Source organism: Phyllobates terribilis, unplaced genomic scaffold (assembly GCF_046119375.1).
Source record: "Phyllobates terribilis strain yellow unplaced genomic scaffold, ASM4611937v1 Scaffold_1__5_contigs__length_1240528914, whole genome shotgun sequence".
Taxonomy (NCBI): domain Eukaryota; kingdom Metazoa; phylum Chordata; class Amphibia; order Anura; family Dendrobatidae; genus Phyllobates; species Phyllobates terribilis.
The window spans coordinates 859,709,493-859,732,886 of record NW_027362761.1 but is presented as its reverse complement, the minus strand read 5'-3'; the positions used below and the strand labels follow the sequence as shown (position 1 = coordinate 859,732,886).

The 23,394-nt window shown below is 44.0% G+C and overlaps 1 protein-coding gene and 1 non-coding gene across 3 annotated transcripts in view; both read left to right on the top strand.

The window, feature by feature from the left end:
* LOC141153822 (histone H2A.Z-like) overlaps positions 1-20,474 on the top strand; it is a 43,768-nt gene extending 23,294 nt beyond the window's left edge. Inside the window, exons 1-5 of one of the 2 annotated variants that reach the window (XM_073638995.1) lie at positions 6,438-6,590; positions 15,672-15,749; positions 17,075-17,188; positions 18,230-18,359; positions 19,931-20,474. In XM_073638995.1, the coding sequence (XP_073495096.1) occupies positions 6,588-6,590; positions 15,672-15,749; positions 17,075-17,188; positions 18,230-18,359; positions 19,931-19,992 (387 nt within the window). In that variant the 5' untranslated portion in view covers positions 6,438-6,587 and the 3' untranslated portion in view covers positions 19,993-20,474. Of the gene's footprint in view, positions 1-6,437; positions 6,591-15,671; positions 15,750-17,074; positions 17,189-18,229; positions 18,360-19,930 lie in introns of those variants that run through there. The other variant, XM_073639005.1, reaches the window with a different exon arrangement.
* On the top strand, positions 17,783-17,865 carry LOC141174978 (small Cajal body-specific RNA 18). Its single transcript, XR_012253001.1, has one exon.
* Positions 20,475-23,394: the final 2,920 nt, after the last annotated feature.

The following is a 23,394-nucleotide window of genomic DNA, read 5'->3' as shown; positions in this document are numbered from 1 at the left end:
ATTGTGCTGATGTAAAGTAGACATGTGGGAAATGTTATTTATTAACTATTTTGTGTGACATATCTCTCTGATTTAAGGGCATGAAAATTCAAAGTTTGAAAATTGCAAAATTTTCAACATTTTCGCCAAATTTCCGATTTTTTCACAAATAAACGCAAGTGATATCGAAGAAATTTTACCACTATCATGAAGTACAATATGTCACAAAAAAACAATCTCAGAATCAGGGGAATCCGTTGAAGCGTTCCAGAGTAATTACTTCATAAAGTGACAGTGGTCAGAATTGAAAAAATTGGCCTGGTCAGGAAGGCAAAAACAGGCTCTGGCGCGAAGTGGTTAAGAATAACTAAACATACTTAGCTTATGTACAGCCATCAGCAGAAAACGTATGTTTCGCCTTCTTCTTCAGGAAGCGATGTGACACTGGCTGAGGGGACTAGTGCCTGTATATATGCCTATTACTAAATGAGATAAATAGAAATCAGGAGAATCAATCACGCATACCTTCTTCCTATTGTGTATAATCTGGATGTCCGGTAAATGGACCGCATGCTAGGGATATTGCGTGCCACGTGGGTATGGCGCGTACAGCGCTACCTCCTCCAGGAAATGTTTTGCTCCATTCATTAAAACTGGGGTGGCGCTAAGTTTTATTTTTGTTTAGTGATTAATTTGGAAATATGTTTCCGGTTACTAAAATGGATCCAATATAGGCTCTCCTTTTGCTATAGTTTGCCAAATCAGTCAGGAAAAAAAACATGATGTGTGCATGAGATTTCTGAAATCTCATTGTCTTTGCTGGTACTGTAAAACGCAGCTTAAAATTTGCATAAAAAACACAGCAAAAACGCAACGTGTGAACATGGCCTTAATATTTCACACATGCTCATATTAAGTTTGACTGTAAAATGTAAATGTATTTATAACAGGGGGTTATCTGAGAGTACAAAATTAGTAGGGTGAATAATAAGGCCTATTTATACTTGATAATTTTCCATCATTAATCAGAACTCAAAACCAGGTTAACATCCAAAAACGTCTTCCACTTGTTCTCTGCTTATGTTGCACTGCTGGCTTTAAGCTTTATAATACTTATGTAAATTGCTGACCTGACCCCAGTTTCCCATGTTCACCCACAAGACAGGGGTAACAAATAATGCCCTCCTCACCTCTACAGTAATGTCTGCCAGATCAACAGAAGCCCCCATACACATTGTCCGAACCTGCCCATATTGGTGAGCTCAGCTGACAGTCTACTTGGGGCCTCCTGGGGGGATAGAAGCCCCTTGGACTGTCTAGTTTTGGACTGCTGATCCCTCTGTTTTCTCTGAGATAAGCTGCCACCAGAGGAGTATGGCAGCGGCTCCCATAGAGAACACCGCAGCGCTCGGTGGAGTACAGCCCTCCTATGTATGGGAGAGATGGCTGGCGGCCATGTGTTTGTGGGGGCTGTAAAAGGGCTGTGGAGTCGGTAAGCCAAACCTCCGACTCCCTCATACATGGCTCGTGTTTAAGTTTAAGTGATAAATTTACTGTAGTAAAATGGATACATCAAGCTTTTAATCATTATTATGATACAATAATCAAGCTATTTAAATAGAACATAAAATCTAGTTATTGGAATACAACTTTAGAACAAAAAAACTTTTGCATATTTACAATTTATTATACACTATGCAGTAAGTGAAAAAAAAGTTTTCAACAAAAACGTACTGAACAAAATTTGTGCAGTCTATGAATTTGTTCTGAGAAATAGTATCGCCTCCATCAGATCCTCCTTCATAGATGACCTCAAATCTGACCTAATTATTTAGAACAACCTCTGTACACTAACTTGGGTTGGTGGCAAAGCCGTAACCACATGGGCAACATCTCTTAACAATTTCAGGGTATAAAGGAATTGCCTCGTGCAGTCAGTTTTGATGAACGATGTAACTCTTCTACTTCTTTGAGAGCAAGTGAAAAATTTTGTAATTCCACAATTGCCTCTTTTCCAGCCCGTCTCTTCAAGATGGAATCAATTTAGGGGTTCTGGCAGCAATAGTCAATTTCCTCACTTTGCTAATCAGAGTTCCAGTATGTCCCTCTTGTAGACTATCTCTTATTGCCAGCTGCAGCGTGTGCACAACACAGCGCATGTGATGAATAGGAGAGAGGTGTGAAGCAGTTTCAACAAGATCATCTAATTGGAAAGAATCATTTTGCTGTTCTTCTGTAGTAATACCTGTTTGTTCCTCCGTTATGGGAACAGGACTGTGGCCTTCCATCTCCAACATACTGAACCTGAAATGTTCTTCTAGCTGCTGTTCACCTTCATTATTCTCATTCATCAGTTTAATTGTACTTATATTTGAAGCATTATCAGTTATAATAGCAAGAACCTGTTCTTTTTTGTTCTTAATCCTGCTTTCCTGTTCACTTCAGCAGTTCTGAGATGAGTGCAGACATTTTTTCCCTTTGTGTTTGTTTTTTTATCCCTTATAAGTAGAGGAGGAGCTTCACTACTTATCATGTACATAAACTGGAGGACAGATTCATCTCAGCTAAAAGTCTAGACCAGGGGTCTCAAACACGCGGGCCGCATGCGGCCCCTCCGGCTGCTTCTTGTGGCCCGCAGGCACAGATCCCGTAACTATCGCGGCTCTCTCCAGCAACCGCCGACATCAGCGCTGTAATGCAGTGTATTGCCGCGCAGAGACCGGCTCTCTGCACAGCAATACCAATGTCAGCCGCCGGCCTATCAGAGGCCAGCAGCTGACCTCTGCGTCCCAGTGCAGCGGCGTATGACGTCACTGCCATGCGCAGATGTCAGCTGCTGGCCTCTGATAGGCCAGCGGCTGGCACTTGTATTGCTGTGCAGAGAGCTGGTCTCTGCGCGGCAATACACTGCATTACAACGCTGATGTCGGCGGCTGCTGGAGAGAGCCGCGATCGTTACGGGGGTGTCTGCCTGCGGGCCACAGGTGCAGAAAGGACGCCGAGGGAACGGAGGACAGGTGAGAATCTTTTTTTTTTCTTCTCTGTCATGTGAAATACAGCACAGGGGACCTGTGCTCAGTATGGGGGGGCACTGTGCGCAGTATGGGGGGGACGGGGACCCTGAGCGTTGTATGGGAGGGACGGGGAGCCTGAGCACTGTATGGGGGGGACGGGGACCCTGAGCGCAGTATGGGGGGACGGGGACCCTGAGCGCAGTATGGGGGGACGGGGACCCTGAGCGCAGTATGGGGGGGAACGAGGACCCTGAGCACAGTATGGGGGGGAGCGGGGACCTTGAGCGCAGTATGGGGGGGACGGGGACCCTGAGCGCAGTATGGGGGGACGGGGACCCTGTGCTCAGTATGGGGGGGGCGACCCTGTGCTCAGTATGGGGGGGCGGCCCTGTGCGCAGTATGGGGGGGGACCTGGATGGGGGACATGTCTGCAACATGGGGACCTGGATGGGGGACATGTCTGCAACATAAAGACCAGGATGGGGGACCATGTCTGCAATATGGAGGACCATGTCTGCAATATGGGGGACCTGGATGGGGGACCATGTCTGCAATATGGGGGACCTGGATGGGGGACCATGTCTGCAATATGGGGGACCTGGATGGGAGACCATGTCTGCTGGATGGGGGACTATGTCTGCAATATGGGGGACCTGGATGGGAGACCATGTCTGCAATATGGGGGACCTGGAGGGGAGACCATGTCTGCAATATGGGGGACCTGGAGGGGAGACCATGTCTGCAAGATGAGGACCAGTTCAAAAGGTGTATAGAAAATAAAATGGTATCACTAAAAATGTCACTTTGTCATGCAAATAATGCGGCCCCCCAAATTAAATGTTTTTCCGTGTGCGGCCCATATGCCCAGCTGAGTTTGAGACCCCTGGTCTAGACCCTTAGATCAGGAATAGGACAGACATTTATAGGACATTTCATAACTTTCCCAAATTCTTATGAAAAAATATTCCCCGCAAACTGCATTGAACTACTGTACCCAATTTATTATATATTGTCGGAATCGGTCCATTTTATACCGACTCCACCAAAATGGACACCGACTCCACCACACTGACTACACAGCCCTAGCCTTTAGTGACCAAATTCAGAGACGTGATGACAAATCTGGGGTACAGACCTTTCGGAGAAAGATAATAAACAGATAGACACATTGTCCAGGTCCTATAGGAAAACCTAACTTTTATCTGTGACTATGGAACTAAGGCTATGTTCACACATGTTGTGTTTTTTTCTGCTGCTAACTTTTTTCTGGCAGGAAAACAGCTGCGTTAAAAACAGGGCTGTGGAGTCGGAGTCGGTGTCCATTTTGGTGGAGTCAGTATAAGGCTGTGTGCCCACGATGTGTTTTTTAAGCGTTTCCGCAGCGGCAAAAACGCTGCAGAAACGCTTAAAAAACGCATGGTAGAAGGCCTGCCATGTTCCCCAATGATAATCCGCATGTGCTGTGCACATGCTGTGGAAATTTCCGCTGCGGATTATCATTGCGGAGAAAAACGCAGCACTACCATTTATTTTGCGGAAGTGCTGCGTTTTCGCTGCCATTTACTTGCATTAGAACGCATGGATTCCGCTTCACTACATAAGCACATGTGGAATACATGCGTTCAATGTGCGGATGGTACCCGGGTGTGGAGGACAGGAGACTCTCCTTCCGGCCCTGGGTACCATAGAAACTGTAAAAAAAAAAAAAAGAATAAAATAAAAAATAAATATGATACTTACCTTCTGACGGCCCCGGGTGCGCTCCTCCTCCCTTGCCGGCAGATCGCGATGGACTGGAGGACCTGCGCTGACGTCATAGTCATGTGACGGGTCACGCGACGCTGACGTCGGCAGGTCCTTCAGTGTACCGCGATCTGCCGGCAGTCAGCACCAAGCGAAGCAAGACTCCAGGGGCCATCGGAAGGTAAGTATAGATTTATTTTTTTACATTCTCTCGGGTCACACTATATAAATCCATGCCATTTGCATGGATTTATATAGTGTGACCAAGTTGACAAGCACTTTCCAAGTGATGCTAAAATTGCTTGGAAAGCGCTTGTCAACCCGCATGCAGAAATGCATGTGAAGAACGCTTCACATCCGCATGTCCCTGGTAGGAAAAATGCATGTACAATCCGCATGTATAATCCGCATGTATAATCCGCATGTACAATCCACATGTACAATCCTCATGTACAATCTGCATGTACAATCCACATGCGTTTTTTCTGCCAGGGAGATGCAGAAACGCTCAGGAAAAAATCCGCAGCATTTCTGCATCGTGGGCACATAGCCTAAAACGGACCGACTCCGACTCCTAAAATATATAATAAATTGCGTATAGTAGTTCAATGCAGTTTGTGGGGAATATTTTTTCATAATAATTTGGGAAGGTTATGAAATGTCCTATAAATGTCTGTCCTATTCCTGATCTAAGGGGCTAGACTTTTAGCTGAGATGAATCTGTGCTACAGTAAATTTATCACTTACACATGAGCCATGTATGAGGGAGTCGGAGGTTTGGCTTACCGACTCCACAGCCCTGGTTAAAAATGCAGGTTTTGTTGCGTTTTTTTTGACCACCCATTACTTCCTATGGGTGAAAAAACGCTGCAAATACCCAGCAAATACACAGGTGCGTTTTCTGCTGCAAAAACGCGGAAAGAAGTGACATGTTCTATTTTCCAAAATCACAACCAAGTCACAAATACGCAGCAAAAAAAAACAACATATGTGAACAGAGTATTCTGGTTTCTCATAGATTTTTCTGGTACTGCAAAACGCAGCTGAAAATTTGCAAAATACGCTGCAAAACCCAATGTGTGTGAACATAGCCTAACACGGAACTTTGCTGTATTTGTGCTTTAAGGTTTTGTTATTTTTTCTCTTTTCCAGTATCCATAACTCTGCCTTTTCTGTGGACACAGTGTGTGAGGGCTTGTTCTTTGTGGGATGAGGTTAAGATGTGAATGACACAATGTTAACGTTCCCATTTTAGTTTACAAATGTGGTTTGGGGGGGGGGGTCGCCCATCTAACTTTTTTTGGGGGGGAGGAGAGCTGTACATTTTATTGCTATCATTTTGGAGTGATTGACTTTTCAATTGAGATATATTTATGTGTCCCAAAAGCTGAAGGCAGCCCTTCAGAGTCCAAAAAATGGTCTTCTCAGAGTGACCATGTTACCAAAGCAGAGGTGTTTGTGGGTAATAATCATAATCCATCTCATTCCAAGATGTCAGTGGGGATTCACATATTAATGTAAAGGTGCTAGCCCCTGTGCCTTTATAGACGGGCCGCGGGCTGCTGCTGCTGCTGCTGCTGCTATTATTTGTGGCCGTCTCCGTATAGGAAGAAATCCTGAGGGGCCATTCGCTTTCCTGTCACACTTTCTCCTCCACCACAGCTCCCCTCATGAGGCGGCATTTTGTGGAGCAGCCCGCCCATTCCTCTTCACCTCATCACTCTCCGCCTCTAAACAATGAGGCCGCCCGCCATTGGTCCACCTCTGAGCTCAAGTTCCTGAATGTGTGGAAGTCCATATAAATGGTGGCAGTGAGCACACGAGGCTTTGTGGATCGTGTGAGCTCCAGTCATGGTGAGTGTGCGGCCTCTTGCTGGCGGGTGTGGGATCCAGCAGACTCTTTTGTGTCCTGTCCTCTCCTCCTCTGTTGCTTCCATGGTTCATTTGTAGCCATATTTCCCGCCTGAGGTAAAGTATTGCTGTCGTTTTCTGCAATGTTCATGATCTTTTGCAGCCTTCTTTATTGCTGGCTCCCTGTGCAGAGCAGCCATGTACGTCCTGCTTCAGTGTAAATGTATGAAGTGTATGGCCTCCTGTGTGGTGGGGATTCTGCATTGTCAGGTTATAGAAATCCTCAGCAGTAGATGTAATCGGAGCTTTGGTGGGAAGGCCTCTGTTACTCGGCCCCATTAGTGCTGCTGTAAGAAGGAAGAACTCTGCTTTCCCCCTTTCTTTTCAGCCCTCACCCCTCCCCCATGTGCTCAGACCCTCTGCTTTCTTTGTGGTGCTTTCCTGGCTGTTTGTCGCCCAAACATAAGCAGCTCACAGGGGCTTCTGCTGCTGGGACCCTCAGATCTGGGCTGTGATCATTGGGGGATTCATTTATTCTGTAGAGATGAATGAGATCCATGTGTAACACAAATGTGCGCATCCTGCAGACACATGGAGAGGGAACTGAGCGGGAACTGTCTGCTGGGGCCCTGGGATGTGCTAAGAAGCAAATAAAAGGCAGACAAGGGTTAATAATTGTCTTGGTGGATATGATCATAAGTCATCAGCCTCTGTACACACGGTCCGTGATATCAAACGATGCTGAGTACCGGGAGCCTGGATAGGTAATAACACCCTATGTTCCCCCAGCTAGCTAAGTCCTGCACTAGTTTCCAGATTGCTTATGAAATTGTTGCATGATGCTGAAGTTGGTTTCTTATTCAACATTATATTTTATATTTTACATATTTAATAAAAATAGGGGGAAAAAATCACTAACAAAATACAGTGAATACACACAATAGCCGATACAAAAAATATATAAAACTGCCACTAGTGGGCATTATTGAAAGGGTTAAGTGACTTTGGGCCACTGATCCCACATCAAACTGATGCCCAGAACCCATTTGGGCCAGGCTGGAGTGTCCAAAGTGGGCAAATAGCCAATTTTCCCCGATTTAAATAAGAAACAGTTGTGTTTAACCCTTTTGTGACAGAGCCTGTCTTGTCCTTCCTGACCTGGCCAATTCTTTACAATTACTTTATTTTACTCGTTTACATAGTGCTATTAATTCCACGGCGCTTTACAGACATAATCGGCAATTCTGACCACTGTCACTTTTTGTCATAATAACTGACACGCTTCAATGGATCCCACTCATTCTGAGATTTGTTTTATCATGACATATTATGCTTTATGATGGTGGTAAATTTAGGTCAATATTTTTGCATTTATTTGTGAAACTACAAAATTTTTGCAAAAATCTTAAACTTCAAACTTTATTAAAAAAAATAAAATGTATGCCCTTAAACCAGATAATTGCATCACACAAAATGGATAATAAAAAACATACATATATTCTCTCTCCAAAAGTAGGTGGACAGAAAGTGTAATAAGGTTATGAAGGGGAAGACTTATCAAACACTAACTTGCAGCTGCCTGTCTGGATCATCCTCCAATAAACCATGAATTAGACGTGGAAGATAAGCTTTCCACCCAATAGATTTCAAGATTCACATGATAGAAGCTTGTGAAATTCCCAATTCAAAGAGACTCTTCTGGTGAACTTTTTTGGACTCTGAAAAAATGTTTCAGCAACAAGTTGTTATCTTCTGTACAGACTGTTTTGGGTCGATCAGTTTTTGGAGCATTAAGGATCGAGCCAGTGGCATTGAACTTGTCACGAATGCGGTAAATGGTTTGTCTCTTTGGGGCTTGAGTACCAAATCTTTCAACCCAATTTGCTCTAACGGTTTCAGCATTTTGAGATTTCCAATACTCTGTTAAAATCCATTCTCTTTGATCTGTATGTAAATTATTTGCCATTATGTGTTATCTGAAGTATCTGAAAAGAAAACAGATTTGGGGGAGATCTATCTGTGAAAACTAGATCTGTGAAACTGGCTCAGTTGCACTTAGCAACCAATCAGATTCCACCTTTCACTTTCCAAAGAGTCTGTAAGGAATGAAAAGTGGAATCTGATTGGTTTCTAAGGGCAACTGAGCCAGTTTCACTTTAAACCATGTTTCACAAATCTCCCCCTTCATAACCTTATTACACTTTCTGTCCACCTACTTTTGGACCACCCTGTATATTATATTCTGGCTCTAAACAGGGCACATGTCAGCTGATCTATACAGCTGATGTGCCTGCAACAGACGTGGGTGGAATCGCGATCCACCTGTGGCTGTTGACAGTGGCATTTAACTATTGCAAACTGAATGTGTCACTTACCCCGCCCATCGGTGACCCTGTCACATGATCGCAGGTCACCGATGGGTGGCATGACATCCCAGGGTCTGCAGGACACCCCTGTGGTTGTCATGGCCAGATTGCTATGAGCTCTGGTCAGTGGTCAGTGCTCATAGCAGGTGAACAAATTTGCTACACACAGGAGATCTGCTCATTGCCTGTGTGTAACAAAGAAACGAATACACAATTGCTGGACTGTTCAAGCAAAGTGCAAAAAGAGTGGGGGGGAGGGGGGAGCTTTTAAAAGTTTAAATCGCCCCATTCAAAATAAAAACACATTTGGTATTGCTGCTTTCAGAATCTCCTCCTGATTTATCAATATAAAAAAGAATTAATCCTATCTGTAAACTGTGTAACGAGAGAAATTTTAAATGCCAGATTTATGTTTTTTGGTTGCTGCAACATTGCAATAACGGGAAATTGAAACAGGATCAACCCCAAAATGATATAGATAAAAACTTCAGCTCAGCATGCAAAAAATAAGCCCTTACCCAGACCCCCGAAAATGCAATATGTATGTATCCACGTAAAAGAGAAACTACATGTTTGGGGTCTACAAACTCGTAATGGCAGGTCAACTGTGGAATTGCACTTTTTTTGCAATTTCACCGCACTTGGATTTTTTTCCTGTTTTCCAGTACAATATATGGTAAAACCAGTGATGTCGTACAACTTGTCCCACAAAAATTAAGCCCTCACACAATATAAAAGAAGAAAAAAAAAGTTGTGGCTCTGGAAAGAAGGGGAGCACAAAAACTGAAAATGCTCTGGTCATAAAGGGGTTAATATTCTCCTCACACCCACCATCCTGAGCTGTGGAGTGTGAGTCACTTGGTATAAAATGGACCAACTCCTACAATTTAGAATAAATTGGGTACAGTGCTGGGGAAGTCATGAAATGTCCTATAAATGTCTGTTCTGTTCCTGATCTAAGGGTCTAGACTTTGAGCTGAGATGAATCTGTGCTGCACTTTGTGTACATGCTCAGTAGTGAGGCAGCGCTGTGGATTTGGGTTAAGGAAATTGAGGAGTTGTAGGTTTGGTCACTCCAGCCTGGCCAAAACAGATTCTGGTATCTGTGAAAATAGGATGTTTGCCCACTTTAATGCCAGATTTAATGTCTGATACCCGGAAGGCCAGGCTGGGGTGACCTAAATTTGATGCAGGGCATTACTATCTTGTGTGCTATCAGGGGCCTAAGATCATTTAACCCTTTAAAAACAATTATTCAAATTGTCAAAATTGACAGTCTGCCCACTTTGATACCAGTTCTGATGGGCAGAACCCATGTGGGTGAGGCTATCCAGGGCATCACTATCTGTGTAACGTGTGAAATCAGTGGCCGAAAGTCATTTAACCCTTTCGATGCCCATAATTTGCTTTAGTTTAATATTTTTTTAAGCTGCTTTTTAGGTGTATTCACACAAGGGCACCTTGCTTAAAAAAAAAAAAAAAAAAAAAAAAAACACAGAAATTACTGAATAAGAAACAATCTTCAGTATAGTCATTGCTGCAGGGAACGAAACTGGTAGCTATGGTGAAGCCCAGGGATGTGGAGTCAATGGAACAACTCTTAAAATGTATAATAAACTGGGTACAGTAGTTCAATGCAGTTTGTGGGAATATTTTTTCATAACATTTCATAACTTTCCCAAATTCTTATGTGCCCACGTAGCATTTTATAAGCGTATTTGATGCTGAATTTCCGCAGCGAAAACGCTTGGTAATCCACACCCCGTTGTCCCTTAATGAGAATCCACAAGTTCTATGCCCATGCTGCGGATTTTTCTGCAGCGTTTTTGATGCGCACAAAAATCCGCAGCATGTCAATTAATTTTGTGAAATTGCCTTCGCAATGCAATAAAAAACGCAAGGCAATTCCGCATGTCAAAAACACGTGATAAACGCTTGCGAAGTTCCGCATGCATTTTTCTGGGAAAGGACATGCGCAAATTTTCCGCTTCCCTTCCGCAACGTGGGCACATACCCTAAGGGTCTAAACTCTTAGCTGAGATGACTCTGTGCTACAGTAATTTTATCACTTAAACATGAGCCATGTATGAGGGAGTCTTGGAGGTTTGGCTTACCGACTCCACAGCCCTGGTGAAGCCACTGGTCTGCAGACCTCCGTACACAGCAGGGTCTTGGGTTAATATATATCGCTTCATTTGGGGACACAGGACCATGGGTGTATGCTGTTGACACTAGGCAAAAAAAGAAAATGGCTCCTCTGCAGTATGCACCAAGTTCACCAGTTTAAGCTTAGTGTCTGTAGGATCCAGGTCTACCTCCTAACAGATCCAACCCTGTTGTGTTTTATTAATCCTTGTTCTTTATTTTTCAAATACAGCTCTTCACTGCATCCCCTGTTATCCCCATTCTCAAGTGACCGAGAGAGCAGTGTGGCATTCCCCACATCGCCTGCTCTCGGACCCGCTAGGCAGGACCTATCCCCTGTCACTTCCAGATGTCTCAGGGTGATTCCCGGTGGCCAGTCCTTGCCTATTCCCCACCCCAGCCCCCTCCTCGGAGCAGCCTGGGAGGGAGACGGTGGTCCCTGTGGGTGACCTTCCCCCAGTTTCTGGGGTTGACACCGTCTCCTGCACTGTCCAGCTCCGGTCAGTGCGGGAAGGAGGAAGAGCTGGGATCCCCCCCCCCCCCTATCCACAGAGGACTTCCTGTGACCATCCTCAGAGGGAGAGAGCCAGTAGAGGTATCGGGACCTCAATCAAGGTACAATCCCTACCTCCTGCCCACTTACAGCTGGAGCCCCCCCAGGCCAGAACACCAGACATGGACAGCTTATTTACAGCAGCGCTTTCCTGGCCACGCCTCCTCTCCTCACATCTTCATGGCATTGTCCCCCCCCTTCCCTTTTTTGTGCAGCAAATCTGCCCTCGGGTGGGGCGTTCCTCTTACCAGCGGGTATATGCCCCCTCCGGCAATCGGCCAATCAGGCCCGAGGAGCAATGTGATGCGTTTGGCACGCCCACATCTCTCCCGGGGACCTATCAGCGGCTGGGTTCTTAAGCCCGCCCCCATTCTTTCCACCTATCAGAGCCTCAGCTCCCCTAAGTCACTCAGGACAGCACGCTCTGCCCCTCTACACTATTCTGTTCCTGGCTCTGCCTGCCAGCTTCAGCACTGTACCTCCTACAGCAGCTCCCTTCAGCCTCAGCTCTGGAGTTTCCAAGGGGGATACTGGACCATGGATATTCCCTGACCGGGTAGGCTCTGCCCTGGCATGACACACACCTTTCCTGCCCTCTGGCTTCCTCCTCTGCAGTATTCCTGGTTAGGCACATATGCCCAAACCCAGGGAGCTCTCTGTTCATCCCGCTCACACAGTCACATACTACGCCTGTGCTCTTTGCAGTACTAAGTGGCCCATGGGTCTGACAACTGCTTTCTGCTCGACCTGCAAGCCTCCCACCATGCTGGCACCCCAAGACCCCCCCCCCCCCCCGCCACCCAGGAAGAAGTAACTCCCTCCTCCGGAGTGGGCTGTTGCTATGTCCCAGTCTGTCTCTGACCTCACCAAGGTATCGCAATCTGTTGCAGGTCCTAAAACGCTTGCCTATGTTATCCACGGCCACCAGTGCTCCGAACGTTCCTATGGACGATTCGCAGGCACCTCTGCCCCCTCTCACAAGGGCAGACTGAGAGCACCTTCTCAGAAACTGACTCGCACAAGTTCATCTTCCAGCTCTCCAGACTCCAAAAATGCTCCCTGCATCTCGCCTCTTCCCCAGAGGTCTCCCCAGGATCTGACACTGCGTCAGATTCTGACTCTGGATCCGACACGGACCGATATTCTAAAATCCAGGACATGGTTGACAGCCTTATATCGGCTGTCATTCAGACCCTGCATGTTAGAGGACGAGGGCCCTTCTCAGGACTACTCCTTTTCCTTCAAGAGAATTAAGCGCCTGGCTCGCACCTTTTCTAATCATTCAGAATTTGACTGTCTTTCAGAAACGGTGGGAGCATCCAGATAAGCGCTTCACTGGAAAGAAACAGACATGCTATACCCGTTTAACCACGATCTTGTCAGCAAATGGACTTGGTCCCTATCTGTGGATCCTCCTGTCTCATGGCCTAGACGGTGCGGTCTCTTCCAGATGGTTCCTCCCTCAAGGACACTACAGATGGCAAAGGCCTCAACCTGTCTAAGTCAGCCTTCGTGGCTGCTGGCACCTCCCTGTGTCCTTCCTTCGCCTCAACTTTGGTATCAAAGGCAGTGTCAAACAGCTTAGGCAGGGCATCCTAACGGGGACTTCCCCCGGATGATCTGGCTGACCTAGCTGATCAGATCGGCCACGCAGGAAAATATCTGCTCACAGCGTCCCTTGACACCGCTGCCTGTTCAGCCCACGTCTCTAGCAATATCATTGCTATACGTAGAATTATCTGGCTGAAGGCTTGGAATGCCGACCCGGCCTCCAAAAAATCACTAACAAATCTCCCTTTTCAAGGCTCCAGGCTGTTTGGGTCTAAGTTAGACTGGATCATTTCTGATGCCACGGGGGGCAAGAGCATCTCCCTCCCCCAGCCAAGACGTTCCGGTCCTTTCGTCAGTTCGCTCAACCAGGCACCTCCTCTCAACAGGACCATATCCCAGCACAGCGAGAGAGACGCAAGCCTACCTTTAGGCCCACTCCCAACTGGAGCCCAAAGGGTTGCTCTTCTAAGCCCTCTGGATCCTGATCACGATCCAACAATTTTCCTCAGCATGACTGGTCACTCCCACCTGGGGCTTCTCCCAGGGTGGGCTGCCGTCTACTTTTGTTCCGAGACTCTTGGGTCTCGGCAATAGAAGACACCTGGGTCAAGGAGATTGTGACCTCCGGCTACCAGATCGCATTCAACGCCATGCCAGGAACACTATTTCTCAAGTCCTGCACCCCCCACATCCATCTCTGCTTTCCGGTTTCTTTCAGGCCATCGCCTCCCTTCTGCGCTCAGAAGTCATAGTTCCAGTCCTCCTTCAGGAAAGGTTTTTCCGTTTTTTACTCCAATTTTTTCATTCCAAAAAAAGGACGGCTCACTACATCCGATCCTAGACCTCAAACAACTAAACAGGTACGCATCCGGCACTTCAGAATGGAGTCTCTCAGGTCGGTAATTGCCATGATGGAAGCTGAGGAATATCCATGTTCAGTGGACATTCAGGATGTGTATCTTCACATCCCACTCTGCGCTCCATCAGAAGTTCCTTTGATTTGCCATCCAGGACGCACATTGTCAGTTCACTTCTCTCTAGTGTTTGAGCGAGTATGCTCGTTGCTCGAGATCTACGAGCATACTCGGGCGAGTACCTCATCATCGGAGTGCTCAGCGTGTAAGTTTTTCCCGTTCTGTGAACATGACTTGCGACTGTTTGGCAGCTTTAACACATGTGATGAATGCCTATTTTCTCAGCATTCCTCACATGTAAAAAAGCTGCCAAACATTCACAAATCATGTTCACGGAACTTCCTGGTCTTCCATCAAGACAAGGTAGTGCTCTTGCCGGTGCCTTCTTTTTTGCCGAAGGTAGTCTCCTCTTTCCACATCAATGAGGACATTGTTTTGCCTTCCTTCTGTCCGGCCCCAGTGCACCCTCGGGAGAAATCCCTGCACAAACTGGATCTGGTCAGCTTTACATGTGTATGTTTCTAGAACGGCTTTCCTCCGGCATTTGGACGCCCTGTTTGTCATCCCTGAAGGGCGTCGCAGGGGCCTTCCTGCTTCCAAGTCAACCATTGCCCTTTGGATACGTTCGACCATTTTGGAGGCATATCTCATCTCTGACAAACCTCCCCCTCTGGGGATGAGGGCTCACTCCACCCAGGCGGTGAGGGCCTCTTGGGCTGTTTTGCCATCAGGCTTCAGCTTCTCAGATCTGTAAGGCTGCAACCTGGTCTTCACTCCCACACATTTTCAAGGCTTTACAAGGTCCACACTTATTCCTTGGCTGATGCCAGTCTTGGACGGAAGGTTCTGCAGGTGGTTGCCAGCAGTCAGACCTAATCTGTGGCTATCTTTTTGTTCTCCCACCCTAGGGACTGCTTTTGGATGACCCATGGTCCTGTGTCCCCCCCCCCCCCCCAATGAAGCGATAGAGGGATTTTTGGTACTCACCATAAAATCTTTCTTGGAGCCTTCATTGGGGGACACAGCACCCTCCCTGATTTTAGGCATATGTCCTGTTGCGCCACCCCCACCCCCCTTCAATGAAGGCTCCAAGAAAGATTTTACGGTGAGTACCAAAAATCCCTCTTCTTGGTGGGTGTTCACGCATAAATGTGTGCTATATTGTGTTCGCCATATGCAGTGATTGACTACCCTACGTTAGAGATCTGTCACTCTTGGATTTGTTGCCTCTTGAGACTTTTTTTTTTTTTTTTTTTTTTTTTAGTAAATGGCAGTTGTGATATCCAGTGACTTGACTCGTCTTGCAGGTTTCTTGCGTGTCAGTTTCTCCTATCTATGGCCCTAATGTGCTATAAGAATGCCTCCCTTCAGCAGTTCATTATGATACTAGACATATGGATATCAGTTGTACATTAGTCGTATTAATCAGGCAGCAGAACAGTAACTATTATCAAATAGTAACAACATTACAACTAAATGTACTGAATATTAGTTTGCAGCTACTGTTAACTTTTTTTTTTTTTTTTTTTTTTTTTTTTTTATATATATTTTACAGGCTGGTGGCAAAGCTGGTAAAGATTCTGGCAAATCTAAAGCGACTTCTGTTACCCGCTCTTCAAGAGCAGGACTGCAGGTAAGCAATGGTTAACCACACTTTTCTCATGGAATAACTTTTTTATATCTATACTGTTATCTTGTGCCAGGGCTAAATAGTGGTATGTGACAGGGCTGTTCCTATACTCCTGTTTGTATTAAAAATTTGGCTTGAATGGTTCTTTTGTATAAGAATATGGCAATGTATCCATATACCATAAATGTGTAAGGCTGTGTGCCCACTATGCATCTCTTAAGTGTTTCTGCAGCGGCAATTCCACTGCTTAAATGCTTGGTAGAAGGCCTGCCATGATCAGCATGTGCTGTGCACATGCTGTGGAAATTTCCGCTGTGGATTATCATTGCGGAAAAATCCGCAGCACTATTTATTTTGCGGAATCATGGTTTTTTAGCCGCCATTGACTTGCATTGGACCGCATGACTACACGTGCACATGAGGATTTCATGCTATTCAATACGCGGATGGTACCCGGGTCTGGAGAAGAGACTCCTCCAGACCCGGGTACCATAGTACATGTAGTTTAAAAAAGAATTAAAAAAAACCTTATACTCTCCTCTCCGGTGTCCTCTGAGCAGCACTGCCATCTCCTTGGCTTCCGGTGGTGGTCTGCAAGGACCTTCCGTGACTTCATTTAGTCATGTGATGGGTCACGTGCATGATCATCACATGACTAAATGACGTCATGGAAGGTCATTTTTGGAGCATCGGGAGCCGCCGAAGAGACTGGGGGCTATCTGAAGGGGAGTATGTGTGGGGGTTTCTTGTTTTTTTGGTTGTTTTTTTTTATACTATTGATGCTGCATTTGCAGCATCATAACTTGGTCACACTCTATAAATCTACGCCGTTTGCATGGATTTATATTGTGTGACCAAGTTGTTAAGCACTTTTCCAAGTGATGCGGGTTGTCGAGCGCTTTTCCAAGCGATTTTAGCATGTTAAAAACGCTTCACTTGTGCTTCTACCTGGCAGAAAAAAACGCATATAAAATCCACATGGGTTTTTTTCTGCCAGGGAGATGCAGAAATGCTCTGGATTTTTCCAGAGCAAGGCTCGTTAAAGGGTCACTATTGACTTTTAGGATTGCTACTTCCTTTAGGTAGCAGAGTTCTGATACTCTTCCTCTCTGAAGAGACAATTTGCATATTTCCCAGAGGAGCATTGAAGCTTTAAGTCTCCTCACTGTGAAATGCTTAACATGTCGCTCTCCGCAAGGAGAAATGTTACCACTTAGATAATATAAATATGGACACCGATTCATCAAGGTTAGTGTTTTGCATGCCAGTCTTAATGAATTTGGTGGTTGTTGTTTACCTAGACATCTGACTCTACTTTTGATCTTTAGTTTCCAGTGGGTCGTATCCATCGTCTTATGAAAAACAGAACTACCAGTCATGGCCGTGTTGGTGGAACAGCCGCAGTCTACACAGCAGCAATCCTGGAGTATCTCACTGCTGAGGTAAGCCGTAAGTGGCATAGAAAGGAGGGCCTTTTTTTTTTTTTTTTTTTTTTTTTGTTATAAAGGTGAACATGTCATGTTCTGTAAAAATGCTATTTACTTGCAGATATAGTAGTAAAATGCTCCCTTACCAAAAGCTACTGGGAGGAAATGAGTATATAGCCTTCCAGGAGCCGCTATCTTTGTCAATGTAGATACTCTGTGCATATACCTGTCACTGTGCAGTATACTAGGAGTATTGGCTATAATCACTCCCTGGTTCTTTTGATTGACAGATCGCTCTGCAGAGTGAGCAGTGATGGTGGCCGACACTCACGGTATACTAGGCAGTGTCTGTAGCCGCACCATGCATACACCTGTGCGAGCAGCTCCCAAGAGGCTATAAATTTCCTCTCAGTAGCCATGCTTTCCATAAGGTGGCCAGGGAGCACTTTTTCACTATCTACCTACAGATTAACCCTATATCTGCAGGTAAACAGTGTTTTTGCACACTTCAGGTTAACAAATTCTTTTAATCATTACAGATTCTTAATTGGGAGAAACTACTTTTAAAGCTATTATGCAGTTTTGTGAAGTTTACTAGTGGCTGATAACTGGTCAGTGATGACTAGCCCACTGCGCAATCTTAGTTCAGGTGAACAATATGGTAGAAATAGTGCTGTATGCGTCTGAGACCAGTTATTGATGGCATTTGCTGTGCAGTTTAATTCTGTAGTCTGGAACACACATTTCCTGGTGTACACCTAATTAGAATTCTATTTGTTAGTGCATAGTCTATTTGGACTGAAATTTGTCTGTACACAAGTGTGGTAAGAGAATCTGCCCTATTTACTTCTATGGCTTGCTCCATCCAGGTGAAGTGTGTGTGAATATATATATATATATATATATATATATATATATATATATATATATATATATATATATATATATATATATATATATATATATATATATATATATATATATATATATATATATATATATATATATATATATATATATATATATATATATTATATTTTTCCTTTCTTCCTTAAGGTACTTGAACTGGCAGGAAATGCTTCAAAGGATCTGAAAGTGAAGCGTATTACACCACGTCACTTGCAGCTCGCCATAAGGGGGGATGAAGAACTAGATGCCCTCATTAAGGCTACCATTGCTGGTGGTGGTAAGTATGCTGATAGTAATGATTTGCTGTAGCTCTGACAGTAACCATGAAATTGGCTTTGAAGATGTACTAAAAATGACCTACCACTGAACTAGTACTCCAAACTGTGAGCCATCAAACTATCTCCAAACATCCCAACAATGATTTTTCACAAGCCCTGTTTTATGCCATTCTGAATACAAAAGCAGAAAATTGCTTCAAACATTACTAAGCTATGTTCCCTCTAAGTTTTTGATGTTGCACATTTTCTGCACCCATTAACCCCATATCAACATCTATGTAGAGTGCAAGTCTGGAGCAAGCTCACTGGGTGAGCTCTCCCTGTAATGGCTTGGTTATAGGCAGGTCCTGGGTATAACAATCACTGGTAGCATGAAGCACCACCTGTGATTGTTAACTTGTTAAATGCCACTGTCAAACTCTTGGCAGCATTAACACACTGGTATGCTGCATGCCGATGGTGATGTCATTGATGGGTTGCTATCTCCTTGCTTGTCATTGCAGAGCTCCCATGAAACCCAACCTGTGGCCAGGCTTCAAAGGAGACCATAATTTTCACTTTATGCAGTGTTATGCCGACCCCCACCCACCTCAAAGACTATGATAAAAAAAAAAATACACATGGTATTACCGCATTCACAAAGTCCAATCTCTCAAAATATAAAAATTTTGTAAATTCAAGAACACCAAAATTATGGGGCTTGTTTTTTTTTTTTTTGTTATATTGCAGCCACAAGCTATCAAAATATTGTACCAATAAAACCTCCTCGCCCTGCAAAAGTCACTCAGCTCCATCGACTAAAAAAATGACTGAGGGTCTTAAAGGAAAATGGCGACACAACCCAAAAATTCAGCACTAAAGTAATTAAAAAAATTGACATGATTGGTGTCGCCATAACAATACTAACAAGCAGAATCATATTATGAGGTCAGAATTGCAGGGGTGGGGGGTAGGGTTTGTTTTACAATACATTGTGGTAAAAGAAATGGTGTCATTCAAAAGTACTGCTTGTCCCACAAAAAACAAGCTTTCATAAGTCTACGTGTACAGAAAAATAAGTTATTGCTATGGGGAGGAACAAAATGGAAATTGACCACATCGGGAAGGGATAAAGTTAAAAAAAATTATTTTGGAAACCCATGCCGTGAAATAACTCATTGTGGGATTTAGATGTTGCAAGAGCTGGTCAAATCTACAGGAAAAGGGGATATATGTATTTGCGCTGGTGGTCCAATCTCTACAATCTCCGGAATTAAAGTCCCATATGATTTCTGCAGTAGCGTGTGTTCTTGACTACTGCTCCATTCATCTTTATGTCCCCTTGACAATCCTAAAGTATCACTGTTTGTAGATAAGGTGATAAATGTGTTTAGTGGGGGAGGGAATAATCTTAAAATTCTCTACTATGACTAATTTGATGAGCACAAATTGGAGTTATATATGATGTATTATATATCAGCCTGATGGCTTGCATCAGTAACTGTGATCGCTGATGTGCTATAGGCATGAAGTAACGAAAGCTCATTGCTGTTGCAATTCTTAAACCTCCATGTAATTGCTTTCCTTGTAGGTGTCATTCCTCATATTCACAAGTCCTTGATTGGCAAGAAAGAACAGCAGAAGGTTGTTTAACTGAACCACCGAACATGGATGTGGACTTGACGTCTCTGGAATCTGCTTGACTTCCCATCTGAGTTACAGCCCAGCATTAGGGTTGTAACCAGTTTTGCGTTTTGGCTTCAAAGAAGCCAGTTCTGCATTGCAACGGCTGGGAATTTTTTAAGCTTTGGAGGGGTTTTTTTTTCTATTGAAATATAAATGTTTTGCTGATTTTCAATAAATGTTAACCATTCCTTTTTGCTGTTTTAGATGTGTTGTAAGGGATCTCCTTGTATGGGTTGATTGATTTTTAGTTATTACGCTGTGATTACTTCACCACAGTGAATGCAAATTGTAGTGAGATGGTATACTGTAGTAACTAGAAAGCCACAGTTTGTATTTTAATAAATTTATGTTACACAAAAAAAAAATTAGCAAACCATAAGGGAAGGTGTTCGCTAAAATCATCTCTTGGATACCTGTATCTTTACAATAAATGTAACTCTTTATGGTCAGTTGGTGAGGGTTTTTTTCTTCCGAATTATATAAAGGGTAAAATGCTGCATAAGTCAGTGGTAACGTGACAATGCATACTCTGCCTCTGTTCCAGCACTGCGTCCTAATGCTCCCCGCCACTATACAGGTTACATTGGCTGGACGTTAGAATGTGTATCCTTCACATGTCCATGGTTATGAGCACTTCTATACTGGCAGTTCTTAGTGGTCGTAATCATGGATGCCTAAGCTACTGCAATGCCCTACATGAGATAAGCAACATGGTGAAGCCAAAGAACTATACTACATTTTTAACCCCTTAAGCCCCGCGGGTGGTTTGCACGTTAATGACCGGGCCAATTTTTACAATTCTGACCACTGTCACTTTGAGGTAATTACTCTGGAACACTTCAACGGATCCCCCTGATTCTGAGATTGTTTTTTCGTGACATATTGTACTTCATGATTGTGGAAAAATTTCTTCGATATCACTTGCGTTTATTTGTGAAAAAAAACGGAAATTTGGCGAAAATTTTGAAAATTTTGCAATTTTCAAAATTTGAATTTTTAAGCCCTGAAATCAGAGCGATATGTCGCACAAAAGAGTTAATAAATAACATTTCCCACATGTCTACTTTACATCAGCACAATTTTGGAACCAAAATTTTTTTTTGTTAGGGAGCTATAAGGGTTAAAAGTTGACCAGCGATTTCTCATTTTTCCAACAAAATTTACAAAACCATTTTTTTAGGGACCACATCACATTTGAAGTCACTTTGAGAGGTCTTTATGACAGAAAATACCCAAAAGTGACACCATTCTAAAAACTGCACCCCTCAAGGTGCTCAAAACCACATTCAAGAACTTTATTAACCCTTCAGGTGCTTCACAGGAATTTTTTGAATGTGGAAGAAAAAAATGAACATTTAACTTTTTTCACAAAAATGTTACTTTAGACCCAATTTTTTTTATTTTCACAGGGGTAACAAGAAAAAATGGACCCCAAAATTTGTTGTGCAATTTCCCCTGGGCACGCAGATACCCAATATTTGGGGAAAAAATACTGTTTGGGCGCACGGCAGGGCTCGGAAGGGAAGGAGCGCTATTTGACTTTTTGATTGTAAAATTTGCTTGAATAATTAGCGGACGCTATGTTGTGTTTGGAGAGCCCATGTGTGCCCAAACTTTGGAGCTCCCCCACAAGTGACCCCATTTTGGAAACTAGACCCCCCCAAGGCACCTTTCTAGATGCATAGTGAGCACTTGGAACCCCCAGGTGCTTCACAAATTGATTCGTAATAATGAAAAAGTGAAAAAAAAAACACTTTTTCATTTTTACGAATTAATTTGTGAAGCACCTAGGGGTTCCAAGTGCTCACTATGCATCTAGATAGGTGCCTTGGGGGGTCTAGTTTCCAAAATGGGGTCACTTGTGGGGGAGCTCCAAAGTTTGGGCACAGAGGGGCTCTCCAAACGCAACATGGCGTCCGCTAACAATTTGAGCTGATTTTCCATTCAATTTGTTAGCGGACACCATGTCGCGTTTGGAGAGCCCGTGATGTGCCTAAACAGTGGAGCTCCCCCACAAGTGACCCCATTTTGGAAACTATACCCCTCAAAGATTTTATTAAGGTGTATAGTGAACATTTTGAACCCAGAGATACGGCACATTATTTGTTTACATTAGGTCATCATATTGAATAAGTTGTCATTATTCTTGAGCGCAAGTGCTCGCTACTTGAGTTTGCATCGGGTACTCAGGTATGCACCATGTACAGCGTGTGCTCGAGTGACATGCTCGAGTCCCTGCTCCGCATGTTTCACGGTTATTATACACCCAAAAAAAAACATGCGGGGATCGCTCGTGCATGGCAGGCAATCCCCGTAAAGTTTTTTGGCCGCGAAGCATATGGGGCAGAGACTTGAGCATGTCACTCAAATACCCACGATACTAAATGCATACCAGAGCACCCGATGCAAACTCAAGTAGCGAGCACTTGCTCTCAACACTAGTCGCCATATCGTCATCTTTTTCTTACTTTTGAAAAAAATCCCAACCCCAGCCCTAACCCTAGCACAACCCTAGCCCCAGCACAACCCTAGCCCCAAACCCAGCCCTAACCCTAGCCCAATCATAACTCAAGAGTTTATTTTTGACGCCGTTCCTTGTGCGGTATAAGTGATTAGACGACTTTATTCTTCGGGTCGGTGTGATTACAGCAATGCCAGAATCATATGGGGTTTTTATGACTGACAGCTGTCACACACTAAAAGACGCATTTTTTGTAAAATCTAGTTTTTGCATCGCCATATTTTGAGAGCTATAATTTTTCCAGATTTTGGCAGACAGTCATGTGACAGCTCGTTTTTTGCGGGATGACTTGACGTTGTTATTGGTGCCATTTTCAGGCACGTGACATTTTTTGATCGCTTTCTATTCCGATTTTTGGGAGGCAGAATAAACAAAAACCAACAATTCAGGAATTTTTTTTTTTTTTTTTATTCTGTTCCACGTGTGGTAAAATTGATGAGGCAGCTTTACTCTTCGGGTCAGTACGTTTACAGCGGTACCACATTTGTATCATTTTTCTATGTTTTGGCGCTTATACACAATAGCTATTTTATAGAAAAAAATATTTTTTAGTATCGCTTTATTCTGAGAGCTATAACTTTTTTTTATTTTTCGGCTGATGGAGCTATATGGCGGCTTGTTTTTTGCGGGACGAGATGACGTTTTCAGCGGTATCATTTTTATTTATATGCGTCTTTTTGATCGCGTGTTATTCCACTTTTTGTTTGGCGGTATGGTGATAAAGCATTGTTTTTTGCTTTTTTTTTTTTTTTTTTTTTTTTTTTTTTTTTTACTGTGTTCACTGAAGGGGTTAACTAGTGGGACAGTTTTATAGGTCAGGTTGTTCCGGACGCGGCGATACCAAATAT